Source organism: Nelumbo lutea, chromosome 3 (genome assembly GCF_056320005.1).
Source record: "Nelumbo lutea isolate HS-2025 chromosome 3, American lotus-T2T, whole genome shotgun sequence".
Taxonomy (NCBI): domain Eukaryota; kingdom Viridiplantae; phylum Streptophyta; class Magnoliopsida; order Proteales; family Nelumbonaceae; genus Nelumbo; species Nelumbo lutea.
This window is the reverse complement of record NC_142686.1, coordinates 112,071,580-112,093,261: the sequence shown is the minus strand read 5'-3', so window position 1 is coordinate 112,093,261 and position 21,682 is coordinate 112,071,580. Positions and strand designations below refer to the sequence as shown.

General features: G+C 39.4%; 1 protein-coding gene across 1 annotated transcript; it reads left to right on the top strand.

Moving 5' to 3' along the window:
- Window positions 1–18,659: 18,659 nt before the first annotated feature.
- Window positions 18,660–21,171, top strand: LOC148867677 (uncharacterized). The gene is made up of 4 exons (XM_088980392.1): window positions 18,660–18,797; window positions 18,872–18,927; window positions 19,874–20,099; window positions 20,775–21,171. The coding sequence occupies exons 1-4, from the start codon at window positions 18,731–18,733 to the stop codon at window positions 21,008–21,010; spliced, it is 585 nt and encodes a 194-aa protein (XP_088836518.1). The 5' UTR covers window positions 18,660–18,730; the 3' UTR covers window positions 21,011–21,171.
- The last annotated feature ends 511 nt before the right edge of the window (window positions 21,172–21,682 follow it).

Sequence of the window (21,682 nt, the reverse complement as noted above, 5' to 3'; positions counted from 1 at the left end):
TAGATTTTTTTTAGTTTTTTCAATAATTTTTTTATATTTCTTTATGTAAAAATAATTCTGATATGGCACACTTGTTTTTTGTTTAATATGATAAATATATGATACTATACATTGCCTGAATGCTTTTTTGCAAAATTTATGTATTTTTATTTTTATTTTTATTTTTTATTAATTTTTATTATTTATTTATGACATTAAAGGTTAACACATTTGACCCAAAAGTTGAACTATTATCTTTTCCAAAAAATAAAATAATTTCATTTTTGGTCAATTATAAATTATGTATTTCATTTTCATTCTCAATAAAAATAATTCTTGTTTATTACATCTATTTTTTAAACTTGGTTAATACAAATATCATACATGCATATATTTTTCCCTACATTTTTGTAATCTTTTATATTTATCATGGTTTTAAAAACCGGACCGAAATATAATTTTTTATATTTATCAGGAACCGGTCAGGTGATTGGTTCCATTTTACCAAAAACCATTGATTTGGTCAGCAAACCGCTGACCCGAGCGATCGAACTGTTTGAATTGTCCAACGGTTTCGGCCATTTTTTTTTTTTTTAGAACGAGTTCTCCATTCGGTTCAAACAGTCGAATTGTTCGATCTAGGAACTGGACCCCTAATAGGTTCGGTTTTAAAAACCTTGATTTTTATTTTTATTTTAAAAATTTTATTGCCTAACTATGACTTCATAGGTTGATCAATTTGATTCAAATGGTTGAATTGCTTAGCCACCGCGTGGATAAAGAATGTTTTTTCTTTCAGATTTAAAATATATGGGTTTATCTTGTTAAAAATATTAACATAGATTTAATATGTAGCATTTATTAGAGAAAAATAACTTAAATATAGGATTTAATAAGAGAAAATAGAAGTTAATACCTTAGCTATAAGATTTAATAAGAAATGATTAAATGAGGTAAAAATTAATAATTGAAGTTATATTTTGAATCCTTACAATTAGAGATGGACTAAATACAAAAATATGAACACTCTAATAGCCATTAAAATAAGAATAGCATGGAAAGAAGTAAATATTTATTCAATAATAAGATGCATATTCACAATATAGATGTTATTTTATTTTATATGCATTCAATATGCCAATTATTCAACATTTTATATGTTATATTTCTTCTTTTACTGTAAATTTATAAAGAATAATAAGTGGGGTTTCCAAAGCTGATATTAATATTAATAAGTGGGTGGCAGATCAAAACCACTCATATTACAGCACATTATATGAAAAATATGCCACCTGTAAACTTGAACCCAATATTAGGAGGTTAGTACATCATATGAACATTGATCAGTCTATGAAGTATTACTGTGGAACTCATGAGATGACACATGGCCAGCAGGGTGGGTTATTAAGCTGAAAATTAAAAATGGCATGGGAATGAGAAATTTTAGAAACATAATCTTTCAGGTGGACTGTTCTGATCTGCCACATGGACCATTCCATTCCTCTGAAATACATATAATATTAAATTTAATATGTTGAAGGCAGAACAGCAAAAGCCAACAATCCATCTAAGAAACAATGAGAGGTGGGACCACCAAAATCCATAGTTCTTGCTGGCTAGTGGCTACCAACTCGTCCAGCTGGATCAATCTGTAACTGTAAGCATCACCTTTTCAAATTCCAGTTCATGCACCCACAATTAAACTAATTGAGGGGAGGGAGGAAGTGAACATGGCATTACTGGGCCTGGGCCTCTAAAAGGGCTGGGTCATTTCCATGCAAATTTTGCAGATTAAAATATGGTTGATCTTCTTGAAATTATTTCAGCATTCTATTTAATAGATTGAGATCATAGATTGCCATGATTCCAAGTTTAGTTATTAGTAATTTAGCATGGCATATCAACTGACCCATCATTGATCCGGTTCGGCTCATAAATCATTTAGGCAATTGTTTCTGTTTCATGCTTGAACTGAAATTTTATCAAAAATCATTGACTTGGTCAGCCACCTGTTGATCTGCGCAATTAAACCATCAAATTATTCAATCAAGAAAATGGTTTTAGTCATTTTTCTTTAAATTATTTTTATTTGTTTATTTTTAAATTGCAATGATGAATAAATTATAGACAGTCAAACCGTTGACCCAAAAACCGGTGGTAAAAACAGTTGCATTTTTTATTAATACATTAATATGAAAGCATCATTCAGTTCAACCCTTTGGTGGTGATACCCGAAAGGAGAGCAGAAACAAAAAGATAAAGATAAAAGGTGGGGCTGATACCCCCCACTGACCAGCTCATCTGAGGAGAATGTCCGCTCTCCACTCCCCAGTGTGCGCCATGTGACCCAATTGCGTGCACATGGTACTGTGGCCCTTGGTATCTAAAGACTCTTCCCTCTCAAACTCTTGGATTTTTTTGCCTATTGACAATGTAGGACTAATGAAAACTCATGCCCTTAGTTTTCTTTTGTAGGACCTTTATTTTCCAAGATTTTGTGTAATTTCTATCCATTTAATTTAATTTGCAAATCCGAATTGAATGGTCCACACTCCACTGGGCTCCCGGCCCACTCCTCTCAAATTTCATCTCAACCCAAAATTACACACTCAAGTCGAGTCTGACCTTCTATGCTTAAAAATTTAAGATAGGTGGGTTTAAATGTTAGTAAAATGTTTAAATTCGCATAAGGATTGCATTTCTTTGTACAAAAGCTTTATATTGAAAAATTTTCCCAATTCATAACAAGATGCAGCCCTGATGATAAAGATTCTGAACATTGTAATGTTTCTTTGTAAAGCTCTGATCATGCTGTAAAGTTTGCTATATTATGGTAATAAAGGTAGATGTTCTTTAAAAAAAACAGAGAGAATATTGTATTATATCAACTTTAGGGATAAAAGCCGATTTTGGGCCGAGGACGCAACTATGACCCATTTAATTGGCACCTTTTAGAAAAAACACCGGAGGCTTAGCTGTTTCTATTCCTTTTTTTTTTTTTTTTGTCATTTTCATTCCTTTCTATAACAATTACATAAATCATATTTATATTATTAATAAATATGCATATTCAGGGGATGTAGCTCAGATGGTAGAGCGCTCGCTTAGCATGCGAGAGGTATGGGGATTGATACCCTGCATCTCCAATTCATTATTTTTTGAAACATCCATGGCCTATGTGTGACTGAGAGTGGCCACATCTCCATTTTATTGATTTTTGAAACATCCATGTCTGTGTGTGACTGAGAGTGGCATGTGGCCGGCTGAAATTGCTTTTACCTTTATACATAAATTAGTAGGGACCAATTCTCAGGTCGAATGGTTCGACCATTCAGTTGTTGGAATTCACTCGTGAGTAATGTATAGAATGAAGAGAGTCCCACATTGGAAAGGAATGAAAGGTGAAAAGTAGGGGTGCAAGTCGGGTGGGCTGGGCTGGGTTTTGGCTCAACCCAGGCCGAACCCTAAGAATTGGACCTAAAAACCGAGCCCGAGGTTGTTGGAATTCACTCATGAGTAATGTATAGAATGAAGAGAGTCCCACATTGGAAAGGAATGAAAGGTGAAAAGTAGGGGTGCAAGTTGGGAGGGCTGGGCTGGGTTTTGGCTCAACCCAGGCCGAACCCTAAGAATTGGAACTAAAAACCGAGCCCGAGGTCATGCCTGAATTATCCAACCCAAGCCCAACCAGCACTAAAATTTCGGGCACTCGGGTTGGGCCTGGACCTAGGCCAGACTTGGATTGGTTAATCAACCCAAAGCCCCAACCTAAAAATTAATATACATTTATGTGTATGTGTAATACATATATTGCATTTAGAAAAGAAAAAATGCAATATAATTTTCACCATAAAATTGAAAGGAAGATTATTTCATCTAGAAAATATAAGATATACCTGGAATTTTCTTTGAATCATAAACTGAAAACTTTAATTTCAAAAGGGGGAAAAGAAAAGATACCTGGAATTTCGATAAAATAATTCTATTAATCTAAAGAGCTGTCAAACTAAAAGTTCACCCATCACTATTAGAAATCAATAATATCATGTAAACCTTGCCATACACCCATCACTATTAATCTAAAAGACCAAGCTCGGGTTACCCAAGACCTCAACCCAATCCCAACCCAAAAACTATAAAAACTCGCATTTTCAAGCCCAGGCCCAAAAAAAATCCAACCTAGCTTGTGAAAAAAAATCGGGTTGGGCCGGGTTGGGTTCGAGTTAAGCCCACCCAAGTTGTAAGTGGTGCTCATCTCATGTGTGCAAGTCCTATGTGTACGTGTGTATGTGTATATGTACATGTATAAGTACATGTAGTTTACCATCACCAGGACTACGACGAAGTTGTTAAAAAATCACCATATGGAGAAATCCCAATCAGGACACGTCTGTAATGACACAATGACACTTTATCAAAGTGATATAAGGTTCACACACTTGCGATGAGCATAGAAAGCCATCCTACACTTGTGATGAGCATGAAATGCCTTTTAGGACTTGCAATGAGCACAATGTGCTATCCGAGACTAGCGATGGGTCCAAAATGACATCGCAATTATGTGACGAACTCAATACACTACTAACATCCTATGATGAGCATAGAATGGCAACTCATGCCATGATGAACGATAAACAAAGCCAAATCCGATAATATGTGTTCGCAAGCAACTCGTGCCCTGCATAGTCATGGTAAGCTATGACAAAGTGCTTCAAAAATAACTTACAAAGACATCCGAACACATTAGCTAACCGAAAATCCTGACATGTGTCTATAAGAGAACCCATGAAGTGGTGTAGCTAACACATACTATGTGTCCTTAGGGAAATGAAACTTTATCCCTAGAGAATCTCGTTAGACACGTGGCAAAACCTTAGTGGGTTCGCTTGATAGCTAACATGAGGATAAAGATCTCCCTTTCCTAATAAGAAAATGTCTCTTTCAAGATCTTCTCCTAATAACCTCGGGATCCCATTTATAAAAGGAGAACAACTCTCCCCCATGGGGGAGAGGACCATATAACCCTAACTCCAAGGCCTCATGGGGGACCTCTCCCTCTTCTCCTCTCTTCCCCACCATCTCTCCAAACCTTCGAAGATTCAACCAACCTCCGTCGCCTTACCACCACACCTACAACATGTATGAACCTAGATAGGCATAATGTTTTCGTGCCACCCGCACTGTAGCGGGGCATGTCGGCATGGCCTGTGCAGGTTGGGATGGGGCTTAGCATGAGCCCGGGCCCGTGGCCCATTGGCTTGTATTTCAATTTTCTTTTTCTTATTTTCACTACAAAAAAATTAAAAACTCAAAAAAGGAAAAATGGAAAATTCAATGGTTGTAACTTCTAGCAATAATTTGAAAAAAAAATGTCTAAAAATTTTATTCTATATGAGTAATCAATTCATACAATAAAATTATAAATTAATTAAATAAAATTGAAAAAAAAAATCAAGTCCCTCTAACTCTCTAAGTGGTGATAACTAGACCTGGCAAAAAGTTGACCCAACTCGAGAACCCGACCCAACCCAGAAAAAACTAGGTTGAGATGGTTTGGGTCATGGATCAACCTACTAACATGATTGTCAAGTCTAATTGGGACTATTTATGCATTGTTAGAAGTTTCCACTCTTTAATTTTTTTCTATTTAGTCTTTACTCTTTAAATTGTTAAATGTTCAAGTTTTTTTATTTTATATTTAAAAATTTGAGGTTAATTCTTTTAATTTTGGCATTTTTCATATAGTTTTTCTTTTTTTTTTTTAATTTCAGTTATTTTTTGGGATGACCCGAATTGACCCATGGGTCAACCCTAACCTGAACATTTTGGGTTAGGGTCTAGCAATTGACAACCCTACCCAAAATTCAACCTGAAGGGTCTTGACCCGACCCATCAACACAATTGCCAAATAATACATTGGATGACATGTCATGTCCTCTTTTTATCTTATATAGTCTATCTTCTCCATCAAATGCACATCTCCAATGTTTCATCTTTAATTTGATTCCTTTCATCTAACACTCTATTTCCTGCACGTAAACAAAATTTTGATGCTACTGTAAACACTAGAGGGGTGAATAGATCACATATCATAGCAACAAGCATAAGATAATTATTTTCCTATGCTTTACACCTGGGTAAAATATCAAAATTTTCTATATTGGACAATTAACAATCTGGTATATGTCTTCTCAAATGGATAGTGCCAAAGATATTATTACTTTGATAGTAAAAATCACGTTTTACATTTATTGCAAACCGATCTCATGCCCTTTCCCGATACATCCTTCATGATAACATAATTCCAAGCATCAATACTTTTCTTTCTTGGTACCCTAAAATTACTAGGGCTAGCATTAAATTGATTTTGAGAGGGGATCTAAGATGAACTTGCAACCATTTTAATATTAAAATATAAAATTTATAAAAAAAAATCCAACTAAACCAGTTATTGCACTTCAGTCCTCGAAGTTCGGTCTGCTGATTCGGTATTTCAATTTGAATGCAAAGCTTTTAAGTCTCCCAAATTATCAATTTCAATTCGAGATACTACTCGATCAAGCTTTTCTTATTGAAATTAAAATAAAAATAAAAATAAAAATAAATGATAAACAGTCTTTTATAAAAATGACTGCAGCTGAGTTATTCCCTTATTTTTCATTTCCATTCCTTTTATTTTGAGTAGAAATTGCTATTACTCTATACATAGAAAGATACTTGTTTTTATAATGTGTTTAGGAGATGTAGTTCAGATGGTAGAGCGTTCGCTTAGCATGCGAGAGGTACAGGTATCGATGCCCCGCATCTCCAGATTTGTAGATTCTTACAAAACATTCATTATCGGCCTGTGACTGTGAGAGGGGCGTGTGGCCAGCTGAAATTTGATTTTACCTTCTATACCGTTATACGTGAAGTGTCTTTGATCTGAGGTCCATATTTGCTTTCTGTTGTTTATGCCCTAGAGGCAGGAGCGTAACTGCTAATGTAAATGAACTGGCCAATATAGATCCATTTTACTTTCGGTTGCTTTGAGTTGAGGTCCATTTGGATTCAAGTTGAGGTCCAATTTCCCACCCAATCTGACCTAAATTGCACCCCTACATCTTATACCCACAAGACATTACAGCCGCACATACATCGCTCCCTATATACAAGAGTGGCTCATATTCCAATAGTTTAAACTTTTGGATTATAAGTGGTGTCCATCTTCTGTATTTGATCTATGTACGTATGTGGTACAAGTGTTGATAGAAACAAGGGTGAATTCATGGCTTTACAAGTTTTCCCATGGTCGAGTAGTTGGCAATAACATTTTCGAACTGTCATTGATCCAGAGAGTCGAATTGTTTAGCCCAAAAACTGTTCAGGCAACCGGTTCCGTTTTACCTAAAACCCAGAATCTGGTCATAAACTGTTGAAAATGTCAACAAACCATTGACTGGGACAGTCGAACTGTCAATCCGTCGACCTGTTCAACGGTTTTTAACCATTTTTTATTTTTTCTGTCAGAATGAACCGTCCATTTGAACTGGACGATTAGACCATTAACCCAAAAACCAGTGGCCAGAACGGTTCTATTTTTGGATCTTTTTTAAAACGTTGGTTGACAAGAAACCTTCTCATTTGCACAATCAAATCAAAGTAACACAACCTTCCATACTGAAATACATGGAAATATTCCAAGAAAACATTCTCTCGTCACAAAATTTTAATTACGTTTTAACGCTATATGACAAGGTTTTAAAATTGGACTGGACAAGGAATCGTTCTAAGTCTGGTTTGCAAGTCAAACAGTCTGATTGTGTGTTCCGAATAGATGGCCCTTTCAGACAAAAAATTAAAAAATTTAAAAACACAAAAAAATGATCAAAAACTGTTTCCAGATTAACAGTTTGCTGACCAAATCAATGGTTTTTGGCCAAAAAACAGATTTGGGGTTAAATGGTGACCGGTTCCTGATTTTTTCGGTCTGATCGTCCAATCTGGTTTTGAAAACATTACTATATAACTTTTTCATTATCTAATTACCAAATAACAAGGAAAAGAATATGAAATTAGGCAAACAAGGAAATTATATGTATGTTGAGCCGGTAAGAAGTGAGTTAAACTTATTTTCGCTGTTTGTTTGCACTAGAAAGTCAAACTGGAAACAGTAAACTGTTTTAATTCCCATTAATTTTGACTTGGTTCAGAAAGGAAAGAAAAGGAACAATGCTTTATGGTTGTACTCCATCCCATTTTTATGACATCACACCTAAATTGCGCCCACGTTTGGATATGGAATTCTAAAGCCCTGTTTGGTTTGCAGGAATAAGGTATAGAATTGGAATTCCATTCCTATTCCTACTGGAATGGCGTTTTTCCATTTGAGAAAATGGTTATCATGAGAACAAACTATTCCAATTCCAATTTTGAAGGATTCTAGTTCTGATTCCAACTGTAAACCAAATGGACCCTAAGTACTAATTCATTAATAATTTGGAAAACCAAAAGAACCCCATGAAAATTTAATGAAATAGGCTTGTTTTCTTAGTAATTAGTCTCATTTGATCAAATAGAGATCACTCCTGTGAGGGGGAGGATTGTTTACCACTGATCGGGGGTTCAGGATGGGTTTTGGGGAAACCCGAAATTCTCAAGACTAGGAACAGGGAAGGAATGGTATTTGTCCACCCCAACCTAACCTCAACCCAAAACCTGTCCTAAATTCCTAATGGTGGGGAAGGGCAGAGCAAATTTGGAGGTATCCACTCCCTGTAGGGCAAGGGATAGAGTTGAGATTTCTAGCTCCGATGAGATTAGGGGCAAGACGGGACATTTGAGTTTGAGGTCGAGAATGGGGCATGCAAAACCCAGATCTACCCTGCCCGTATTCCTACGATCAAACCTAGGAATTGAGAAATGCCAAACTAAATTGTCAACCTGTTGATTGGGACATCAGAAAATTTTTAGTTTCTTTGGAGACCTAGAAAACAGAAAAGCAGGTTTGGGGCTGCTTGGGTGGTTGACCCACCACTTGATCTCATTAGTCCTTAGACCCATTAAACACCTCTCCTTAAGAACAATTGGTGTCACATGCATGAAAACTTCTCCTGTCCCTCTCAATTCTCAGGCCCCTTAAAATTTCAGTTCATAAAATAGGGTTTTCAAGCTCAGATCATAAACATTGGGGCCCAATTGGTTGATTTGGTGCAACAATCGGTTGATCCTAATCCTAGGGATTAATGACTTTACATCTCTTTAATATTAAACAAAGATGCTCCCTCATTTCTTTTTCTAATTTTCTTGGTTGTTAATCAGATTGTCTTCCGTTTATTTATTTATTTATTGGTGGTTAATCAAATTTCCATCCAAATTTCTGATTGATTAAATTAGTTAACTAATATCCGTTTGAAAATAACGACTCATGTATGGTCTCTGATGATTACCCTGCATGTCCCGTAAGTTTTCTTTTTTTTTGGGGTTTATTACGTAGGTGTTTGGCATTGGTGTTGGAAATGTTGTACTATTTTTTCATAAAAAACGGTATTGGGCCTGTGGAGTTATAAGGAGTGGATGTTGTCACATAGGTGTTTTTTGAGAAAATAATATTAATTTTGTTTGGTACCAGTGCTGATAGTAATGTTTGTAATATTGATCTATACTATCTAATATCCAAAATGACGCCATATTGATGTCACATCATTGTACCGCTGACGTTTTCTTAAAAAATATTAAATTTAGCGTTGCTCCATACCACATTTTCCCGATTTTTCAAAATATGATGTAAAGCAATGTTTTTCTAAAAAACGATATCAACAAAATGACATCGATACCAGACATCACAATAGTGAAAACTTTTCACTATTATTAACCGAGCATTAAAATTTCACAACATAATTCAAGGAAAGAAAATTATCAATGAGAATCTATACTGGTTTAATGATAAAAAACACTGCAACAACCTGATTTTAGAGTTTAGTGAAAAGACCAAAAATTCCCCCCACTCCAAATTATTTAAATTAATTAAATGTACGTGCTTATATGTCAATAAGCAAGCATCTTTTTGACGTGCAAGGCATTCCAAAATGTTTAAGACAGCAGGACATCGAGGTGAATAAAATTTATTTGACAAGAAACTACTGATCATGCATGAGTGAAGAAGGTGCATGATTTATGAAGACAATATCAACTATTGGAGAAGGGGGAAATTTTTTTCTTGATCACCATCAATAGATTCAATACTCCCAAGAAATTGTATTGTTTATGAATTCCATATTAACTATTCTTGATTGCAAGTTATATGGCAGATTGGTAGCATTAACAGCTTGTGGTTGTGGTTTTGTATGCTTTTCTGTATTTTATTCAACTTAAGAGATACTTATATCTATATTATAAAGAGGGAGGAGGAGGAGTCCAGGAGTTCTCTCACCTCACTCACTGTTCACAGTCACAGGCACCTTTTTCTTCTCTCCTAAATCATAATAAAAACCAAGGTTTTTTAAATCGAACCGGATAGGGAATCATTCTGGGCTTTGATATCTAGGTCGAATGGTTCAATTATTAGTCCGAACAGATGGCCCATTTTGACAAAAAGAAAACAAAGAACGGCCAAAAACCGTTGTTCGGTTTGACAGTTTGACAATTCAATCGCTCAGGTCAACAGTTTGCTGACCAAATCAACAGTTCTGGGCTAAAAGATGGTTTTGGGTGAAACGGAACCGATCGAGTGACCAGTTCCCGGTTTAGTCTGATTTTGAAAATACTGATAAAAACCCTTTTAAGTTTTAATATTCTCCCCATTCCCATTAAATCTTTTATTTTCTCTTAAATCTCTTTAAACCCCTTTTTATCCTCTTGAATAAAACGGGGGTGTCCATTAAATGGGTCGGATCAAGTTAAGGGCCAACCCTAAACAAGTAAACATGGACATTAGCCTACACCCAAAGAACTGATGTCAAAATTCAAATTTATCAACTTAAACTTAACCAAATTTTTAGTAGCTTAACTTATTGCTTTGTCAATAGGTTGTGACTTGTGATCTACTTTAACATTTGGATGGCATGTACATGTTGGGGTTATGCAAATATTTTATATTTTACTATTTACTTCACTAAAAGACAAAGCAATATAATCATTCAGTTCAGCTACTCCAGCCGTTATCAAACGGCAGTAGATAAAGGTTTCTTCAACTCATAAAGGAGAAAAAAAAATAGAACAAATATCACGTTTGGACAAGTTATTATATGGATAAATAAAATAAAATATCTTGGTTGAACTAGTGTCAATCACACTAGTTTTAACTATTAAATTGAACGGGTGTTAAAAGGATATCATATATAAAAGAAATCAAGGCAATGGGGAAGAGTTAAAAATAGTACCTACAACCAATAAAGAAGTTGAAGTGAATACATTTCATTACTGGTTTTAGCATCCAACTTACGTGTGATGAAGCCGACTACAAGGTTTAGGTTTGATTTCCATACACTCAGAAAACATTGTCTCAAAACAGGTTGATCAGGTTGGTGACTTGTAACCCATCTGTGCTTCCACCTCACTTCATTGCCCAAGTCAATCAATGCTGGTCTTTCTTCCCCATTTCAACTGAATTTACACAACTGATACATTTTAGAATCTGCTTGGTTTGCGAGAATACGGATCTGAAATTGAAATTCGAATGACCCATTTTAATTTTAATTCTTTGGTTCGAAAGAATCGGAGTCTCATTCTCAATCCTGGTAGAATGGCATTCTCCCATTTGAGAGGGAATGATTCCTCCCCTAGGAATGAGAATCTATTCCAGACAATTTTGATTTTGATTTCAATTCCAGTCTGAACCAGCAGGTAAGGGAAATAGACCATTCCGATTCCAATTCCAAGGAATTCCAATTCTGAGTGTGAACCAAATGGACCCTTAATGTCATTAGTTTATTACTATTTGGTCATCATGAAGTGATGTTGTCGGATCCGAGGTATTTTGAATCGAGGACATGATCAAATAGTCTTGCCAATTGGACAAGGCTGACGTGGAAGGACGAAACCACACACCGGGATCTGCAACCAGGATAAAGGGTTAGAGGCCCAAGGAGTTGTTCCCTAGGTAGGTGATACAATGCTCAAGTTAGTAGGATAAAGAGGGATGTGGCTAGGACGAACAAGTTGAGATAGTGCTGGTTCGAGCCGAAGAAATAGTGTGAAGAGGTATTCAAAAACTGCAGAGTTCCAAGAGTCTCTTACCTTGAGCGGGGAATACCTACTTATAGTTTGGTGTCCGTGTCCCAAAAGGATAGGGCTTCTGAGGTTGTCAAGATGAGGGTGTCCATAGAGGTCTTCGGGAGGTTCCCTCTTCCCCAACGGAGTCCACTTCCTTGTTCGTGTGAGACACTCCTTAGTCGTGCTCTTCCGGTATGCGTGGCCTCCCCTAGTTCTGAAGTTAATGAGTGTAATGCTCGGCCGCGGCTAGGCGTGGAAGAGTTCAGCGGCCCTTGGCTGAGGAACTTTAGTTTCTTTGAGTTGACTGGCCTGGGTAAGACCAATTCACTGGGCAGACTAGCTGCTTCAATGGTCATGCCGGTTTCGTTACAAGACAACAAGCGTGTCGTTTCGTCTTCCCAAGGTCACGCATGTGCAAAGTGCAACATCAAATCAACGTCATTGATTTGAGCTTATATGGACTGTTGGTCACCCCTTTAAAAGGGGAGGTGGCAAGCCATTTTACTTTGACATTTTGAGTGAGCAACCATAGGAGCTTGGCGAGTGCTAGTCCTTAGCTGGTGTTTCAGGTGTTCCATGGTGTAGTTCTTTGCTAAAATGTCTTTATCTTCCTCCTTGTCTTCTTACTCTTCCTCATTGTCTAGTAGCATGCCCGATAGTGAGTCTGAGCCAGGGTTTTATCCTGAAGCCACCGCGCTCAAGGTCTATGAGACCGACGCTCGCAAGGCCGAGGTCGATGGGCTTGAGGGTGAGGGTGCCACTACGGAGGAGGCCATGGCCCTTCGAGAGGCCGAGATCGAGAGACCAACAAGGCCAAAGTGGACATTATGTCAAAAGAGGGGCTCGGCACACCTGCGTGGTTCGGTAGCTACTTCGCATCTTCACCTTATAGGTTAACACTTGGAGACCTGGCCTGAATTAGGACCCTTTACTGTATTCCCGATGAGTACAAGTTAAGGTGCCCCAACATCAATGAGAGGGCTACCTAAGCTCGGTCGTGAGAGATTTGTGTCTACGAAAATAGCTTGATAGTTGGGCTAAGGTTTCCTCTGAGCGAGGGCATCGTGACAGTGCTGAAGTAGTATCGCTTCCAACCAATCCAATTGATGCCCAATTCCTTTAGATACTTAGTCAACCTTCTTTGCTACTACTCAATTCACAATGTGGACATCACCCTACCAATGTTCACATACTTCTTACACCTGAAGAAGTACCGATAGGACTATTATTTCTTTTCGTCTCAGCAACACAATAAGGTGCTCATCAGAGCCCCTTCCTCAGTGAAACACTTGAAGGAGGGGTTCTTCTTCATGCCCTTTCCGGGGGGCTGGTTGTTCCCTATTGAGCTATCAATCCCGAGGACTAAGGTGAGGGCGCCAACCAAGACTGGGCTATCTAGGGAGGTGCTAGCAGCCATTAGGAGGATAGTGAGAGTAACATGCAAAAGCACATATCATTTTCCATGCTGATCAGTGTCGGGTTGATGGAGCCCCCAACTGGTCTATCCCTGCTTTAGTAAGTTTCCTATTGTTTTGTTTCCTCGACTTTAATTGACTTGGTTTTCTCTGGCAGATAAGTCGGTTGTGGATGAGGAGGAGAGAACGAGGCGCGTGCAGGCTGCCACAAGGAGGAGGGCAGCGGCTCAGTAGTAGCGCCGCCCTGAGGTCACGAACCCTCAGCACCCCAAGAGACCAAAGCTAGTTGAGGGAGACGTGGTGGATGTCGGCTCTCACAAGTCTCCACCACAATCTAGGCCACGAAGAAGTCTTAAGGTCCCATCTCCGAGTCTGGAAGAACCGACGGTGGACAAGCCAAGCTAGAATGTTCAGCCAAAGGACACTTTGGAAATTGAGGGCATGCTTGAGTAGCTAGCTAGGGGCATTCTACTGCCAGACATCTGTAGGGAGACTAATGACTAAACGAGTAGGGTGTTGGAGAGCGTAGCCATCAAGGAATCTATTGCGGTAAGGCTCTTTGCACTGCCTTTTCTGCTCTTCGGTGTGATTTTCCGTGCTCATTGACTTGTGTTTTCCTTTTGTAGGCCATCTGTGCGGTGACGACATTGGTTGACTGAATGTGTGCCCTTTAACAAATGGTCGAGGCTCGGGAGGGAAAGTTCTCGCATCTGCAAACGGAGATGACCAAGCTTAAGCAAGTGGCGGTGTCCAAGGACGAAGAGTTGAAGAATCTAAAGAGCTATGTTCGTAAGCTCAAGGGGGACCATGAAAAGACAAGGAAGGTTGCTAAGGAGGCGGAGGCAAAACTACTACGTGGCGAGGAGGCGATCGCCGAGTACAAGGAGTTTGAGTAGTTCCGAATTGTCCTTAATGATTTTGCTACAAACTCCTGGCAGACTTTGTTCGCTACTAGAGGAGGGTCATGCGCGAGCACCGTGAAATCATCGCGGCCATGGAGCAGTATGGTCCCTTTGATGCCGAGGTGCTACCAGTTGAGCAGTTTACCCCAAACGATAGTGTGGCCACCCCCGAGGAGAACCCTGCAGATAGCACAATTGGCCTGGATTAATGCTCTTTTCTTCTTTTTTATGTACACAGCTCGGTATGTTGAGCTTATAATCATTGTATCAGCTTCTTGAGTAGTGGAACTTTAGTCTTTTTGTCAAGCACGTTTTGTGTTGTTTCATCTTCTAAGTTGTCCACTTTGAAATTAGGTTGACTGGTAGGGTCCATAGGTCATGATTCTATACTTGCTCTTAGGCTAATCGGGGTTTTGCACTTAACATTGTGGTTGGGGTCTTTGGCTATTATGGCATCGATCTCAAGTTGACCGAGGTCTTAGGCTTGACGCTGGATGGATGAGGTCTTCGACTTCATGGCCTTGGTCTCATATTGGTTGAGGTCTTCGGCTTTGTTGCCTTAGTCTTACGCTAGTCAAGGTCTTTGGTTCTAATTCTTGTCGGACGATGTCTTTGGCTTGGTGGCCTCGGTCTTATGTTGGCCAAGGTGCTTCCAAGCTCTCAACCTTGTCGGGGAGCTCAGTGGAACCTCGTCTTGGACAGCTTCACGCACTTTGACTAAGCTAGTCGTGGTCCTCGATCAGCTCTACTCCAACTGCAAGTCAGGAGGGTGCATGGAGTTCGACGAACGTCCTCTTTCCATTATGTGGCGAGGACACCATTATCGTGGTGCCTTTTGAAGGCTTGTTCTGGCCTCAACTTTTTGTGGACTGTCGGGTCTTTCGTGTGATGTTTGTTGGGACTTGGCTGGGTCTTTAACAAGGTTGTTGTCATGCTACAACCATTGGTTAGTGGGGATTTTGGTCGTTGGAGTTCGTCTAGACTGTGTGTAGTTGTCTGGTCGTTTGTGCTTGAAGAAATTTCTTTATTTATTGAGTTTGTACAGCCCAATCGCCATTAGTACTCAGTGATAATCATCGTCAACACGTCTTAGTCCTGGCACTCCAGCTCCTCAAAGTAGGTCTTCCACACCTAGTTTCCACCTTTAAAGGTCGTCCTGCCCAAGATGACAACGATGACCCCGACCGAGGGAGCTCAAGCTAGGGGCTCATCAGTGCAGTATAACTTTTATTTGGGTTTATTCTCTTTGATATAGATGAACCCACGGATGTATCCGAATTGAGCGAGGTCTTTCAAGTGGTGGTGAAAGCCGTGGCAGCTTTTGGTGACGTGGCCATGGTCTCGGTAGAAATCGGAATACCTGTCCCGATTCTTCTTGTTGCCTTGGGTTTTCATCTTTTTAGGCCACTTAACAAAGCTATGGTCACGAAATTACACCAATATTTCGGCCCACGACACATTTAGGGGAGTAAAGTTCTTGTACGTCAGCGGCGGGGTCCTCGGTCTACAGTCAAGTTGGCAGTCCTGTCTCTTGTTGTCTCTATCAGATCTGCACTCATCATGGTCCTTCTGCTTCCGATTATGCTAGTCCTCTTCACTCCTTCATAGTGCATGGGCTTCCTCGGCATTCATATGCTTCTTCGCATGCTTCTTGAGCGCAGTCAGATTGGGTGGAGGGTTCTTTTGCAGCGAAAAGTTGAACATTAAGGAGTGCAGCCCACTCATGATGGCTGTCACAACTACTGATTGGTCTAGATCTCAGACTTATAGGGCCTCAGTGTTGAACCTCGCCAAGTATTCCCTCAAGGTTTCTCCTTTCCTCTGTCGTACTTGTATGAGGATGGTCGACGTCTTCCAGTGCCTTTGGCTGGTGGTGAACTATGCTAGGAATTGTGTCTCCAACTATTCCTAGGAGGATATGGACCACGGTGGAAGGGAGGCGTACCAAGTTCTGAAAATTCCGTGGAGGGTGGCGACGAAGGCCTTGCACATGAGACCCTCAGAGGAGTTGTGCAACATCATTGTTTCCTTGAACCCCTCAATGTGATCGTTGGGATCTAAGGCTCCATCCTACTTCTCGAACTGAGGGGGCCGCCAGTCTACTACGGGAAGCTCATCAATGATGTCCTGGACGAAGACGGGTTCCTTTGCAGGCTAGCTCTACTGCATCTCTGAGGGCCAAGCCGTCGGAGAAGCTACACTTCTATCCGCTTGGTTGCATCCTAGTTCAGCCAAACGCTCTCTTAGTTCTCTGATTTCAATGTCTCTGTCATCTAGGATCACATTTGCAGATTTTTCCCCTTTCGGGATCACAGGCCATTCTTTTATCGAGTTGGATTCAACTATCGAGATCAGGGGTTGCTGCAAACGTTGGCTGAGTTATTCTTTTGTCAGTACTTGAGCAGTGAAGTTATGGGATCTATTGCAAGCATCTTGTGCACAAGGCCGAGCTAGGAGGCCATGTGCCTGTTTGCATGGAGCCTTTTGGGGTCCTTGGTGCGAGGATCGGCTATAGTAAGCGCCTACATGGCAAGGCGAGTAGCTTGGAGGCATGTGCCGATTGCCCCAACACCTTCATCATGGCTAGGATACGATCGACCTTCTACTGCATGGGTTGGAATTAGGCTGGGTTGATTGCTACCTGATACTAGGGCTCCTAAGGCGGGGAACTGCAAAGTGAGCAGGATCCCCAAGATAGAGAACGAGCTCTGGAGCGGTTGGATGTGTTCTTAAGCATGATTGCTTTTAGTGCATAGAAAGAGGTTTGGGAAATGACTGTTTATACGTTTCCCATAGATGATGCCAATTTGATATTGTTCAATTTGAGGTGCTCCAAATCGAGGACATGATCAGATAGTCCTACTAACTAGACGAGGCCTAGGTGGAAGGACGAAACCGCACACTGAGATCTACAATCAGGAGAAAGGTCAAAGGCCCCGGGTAGGTACTCCAATGCTCAAGTTAGTAGGATAAAGTGGGATGTGGTCGGGACGAACAAGTTGAAATAGTGCTAGTCCGAGCTGAAGAGATAGTGCGAAGAGGTATTCAAAGAGTGCAAAGTTCCAAGAGTCCCTTACCTCAAACGGGGAATACTTACTTATTGTTGGACATCCGTGTCCCAGATGGATAGGGCTTCCAGGGTTGTTGAGATGAGGGCATTCGTCGAGGTCTTCAGAAGGTTCCCTCTTCTTTGACGGAATCCACTTCCTTGTCTATACAAGATGCTCCTTCTTAGTCGTGCTCTTCCATTACGCATGACATTGACATGGCCTGAAAGGGGACAACCACAGAAATCGCCACATAGCATCCTTGGCCAATTTCCAGAGTGTCTTCCGGCCCACCAATTCCGAGTGTGAACCAAATGGACCCTTAATGTCATTAATCTACCACTATTTGGTCATCATTAACCACAAGCGATAATGGAAGTTCGGAGTTTCAGTAGTTTCCTATATATGACCAGGAAAGCAGTCCGGTTCCTGTTGAATCAAGTTCAACCGGCTGGTTTGGTCTTGTTTTCAAAATAATATTGTGCTAGTTGGATTAGGGCTGTCAATGAATATAATTTGATCTGGGTCTGATCTGAGTAGAACCGGAGCCAACCTGCAACAAGAAATATCAAGTAATCGGAAGCAAACTAGGTTTATAATTTTAGACCGAGAACCAAATTGATCGGTTCTTGGGACAATCAGTCTAATCCAATGAACCCAAGTATAATTAATTTACTGAAATATTATACATTTAAAATACATATATACGGGTTGAGCCCGGTCAAACCTGAATTGTTTCGGAGTTGGAAAAAAATCAATTTCAAACCGATGATAATCAGGAACCAGAACCGATCCATCGATACCAGGTCCTGAAACTAGAACCAGTTCAGTTTATTTGGATCCGTCAGGTCGGACCCGACCCATATGACAGCTCTAAGCTAAGCTGTATGGGCATATGGCTGAATTTGCTTAAAGGAGAGAGAATGTATTATGTTGATGACCTTGACGCATGCACGAATTAAGAAATTAAAAAGTCGGAACAGACTTGACACAGTTTGTCTAGGGAAGGTACAGTGATGCATGCTTGGGGGTGTTTTGGTCAGAAAAAGAAGTTGGGTTGGACGGTTGGTGCCCCGTCCAGCACCTGTATATATTAAACCAAACAGTACTTATTCCTTCCATTCCACCGCGCGCCCTCGAGCGACTTACGCACAGTTTTCTCTACTTGTTAATTCCTAGACCTAGAGCTCATATAATGTCAAGCTTGAAACTTTGGCTCTTCGTTGTAGCTCTCTTCTTTTCTGTCTCCTGCTGCATCTCAGGTAGTGATCTCGATGTTAGATTAAACATTTTCTTGCTTTCAGTAGTGTTTAATACTGTTTCGTTGCATTTGTAGAGGTGGATCCGACTGAAATCGTGGACAGAGCATTGGAGTGTTTCAACAAGGATTATGTAAGTTAGATGCTAAATCATGCATTACAATCTGTTTCTTCTTCTTCTTCTTCTTCTAGAGCTATAAGCTATTTACATGGGGACAACTGAATTCTGTTTGGTTGGTTGCTGTTGTAACTCGCAACCCATTTAGAGCTACTGCACTTAATTTGCACCATGAGTTAATATAGACTGATCGAGCTTATGTACCCAACCAACATGCTGCTTATCTGTTCCAGCTTTACACTAAAGCCATTTGATATGTGATTTAGTTCCCAAGTTTGTTATCCTGGCTAACAATAATCTGGGATCAATAAACTAAAAATTAATATTAAAGGTCTGGAATCGGAGTTGGAATGACCCATTTTTTATTTTGAATACTGTTTGGTTGGATAGAATCGAAATCTCATTTTCATTTCTGCTGGAAAGGCATTTCCCCATTTGAGAGAATGATCATTCTAAATCTCCCCCTCTCCTCCCATTCCAACTTATTCCAATTCAATTCTGATTTTAGATTATTCTAATTCTAATTTTAAAGGATTTTAATTCCAATCCACATTATAAAGTGTAAACCAAATAACCCTAAATCCGACTCCATGTTCTTAGATTCATAGTGTGATTATTCTCATTGGGCCGGGGCCAAATCAATATATTTACAGTCTCCAAACAGCAATCGAATTTGACCAAGTCATGGGCTGCAGCCTGCAGGCAAACCAACCTTGCTTGAAATCAGAGTAATAGAGTGGTAGGCATTGGCCAACCAATTATAGCTATACAGGGTGACTGATAAAACAGTACGTACACCTGTCCCAACCAACGTATAGTGTGTAGTCCGTAGAAATATTCATATTGTTTGCTGAACCACCACCAGCAGCAGCAGGAAATATTAATTGAGCTAGCATTGGCCTATATTTTAATTTGATGTTTGTGTTTCTAAAATTGGTTTGAAATGAATAAATTAACACAGATATACAGGAGGTGTGACGAGGCTTACAGACTATCAGATAGGGGGCACTTGGATGTCCCAAGAGAAAAAACCGACGCATTCTGCGAGGGTCCCTGCCTGGCCGAAACAAGGCTCGTCCTCCGTTGTATCAATAACATACTAAACCATTTCACTTTCTACAATCGGGCCACAATTCGAGACATTAGACACACACTGAAAGCTGGATGTAGCTACAGTCGGGAGAGAGGTGAGCAAAACCAGTCTGATCTTTCACTATGATTTGTGAGATGGACCATGGCTATTTCTTTCATTTCATTGTTTTTAAAATCTGACCGAGAAAATCAAGAATTGGTTCTGTTTCACTTTAAAACCATTTTTTAACCAAAAATTGTTGATTTAGGGGTTATTTGTCAAGTCTTTTTGGAAAGATCTTCCGATAGTAGTTCTAACAGTCAAAAGACGCATTGAGCTTTTAAATTAAGATCTGAACAACCTAAAGCCCATTTAGTTAAGGCCTGTCTTTCTATATAAAAGCGAATAGAAAAAAAAATGCAAAAGCTCCATTTAGAGTTTCCTGAAAATCATCCATTTTGGGTTTCTCGCATCTTTTTGGCAACTAAATTTACTATAAATCAAACGGGAAAAGATCGAATCACAGTCTACCTGGCTTATAAATAGCTGACAGACCACACGAACAAGACACACCAAACGAGGCCTTAGTCAGTAATCCGCTGATCTGGGTGATTAAACCATTGACCCGGACAAATCATATCAGATTTGACTCAAAAACCGGTTCCCTATCCGGTCCGATTTTCAAAACCTTGAAATTTCAGTTTAATTAATTAGCAATTTTCAGAAATTAACATTTATATGTTGGGTCTGGGGCCTACCGCCTATGGGCATGGGTGGATTATTTTTGCAGGAAATTTTAAAGTGGAGGACTACATGTACCAAGACAAATCATATAAAGACAACTACCAAGACTACTACTACAACGGCGATAACGGAGGGGACAATTCCGACGGCCAGTCCTACTTCAACCATTATTATGATTTCAGCGGTGCCGGTGCACACAAGCCGCTCCAACCCGGCTACTCGCGATCGTATTCGTATGTGGCCAATTTGGTGTTAGGGTTTGGGCTTCCTTTCTTCATCTAATGCTGCCTGCCATTTCCACTACGTACCAGACCAGCTGCTGCTCATTATACAAACATCCATCAATATATGTATACTTAGTTCTCTTGGTGAGAAAGAATTAGAAGGCTACCTTATAATGTATGTATTCCATAAATAAGTAATAAAAATACATTCGACATATATAGAACCAATGTTTTAAAACCGATTTACAGATTAAATCATTTTCGTTTTGGGTCGTGGGTCACTGGTTTGATTGATTAAGTCGAACGGTTCAGATCCTATCATATTTATACATTAGTAATAAATCATGTATAAATATGTTTTAGATATAATATTTATGTTTTTTAATTTAATTTTTAAATTTTTAATTTATAAAAAATATTAAAAATTGTAATTTAAGATCAAAAGAGGGTTTTTTCCGCGAAAATAACAATACAAAACACCTAAGACTCCTTGAGATGTAAAGATAGTTATCCAAAATCAAAAAAAAAAAAAAAAACAATCACCCCTCTCTCAAAATTTTCCCATTTTCAAAACTCCTTTGTTTTGTCTTTCTTCCATTCCAAAAACCATTTTTTGCTTGAAATTCCTCTTTATCTCTCCTCCCATTTTCTCTTGCTCAAAAACCTAATCCTCGTGAAAAGGTTTTTGAGTTTTTCGAGTACCATACATAGCTTTTGCTTTCGAGTGTCT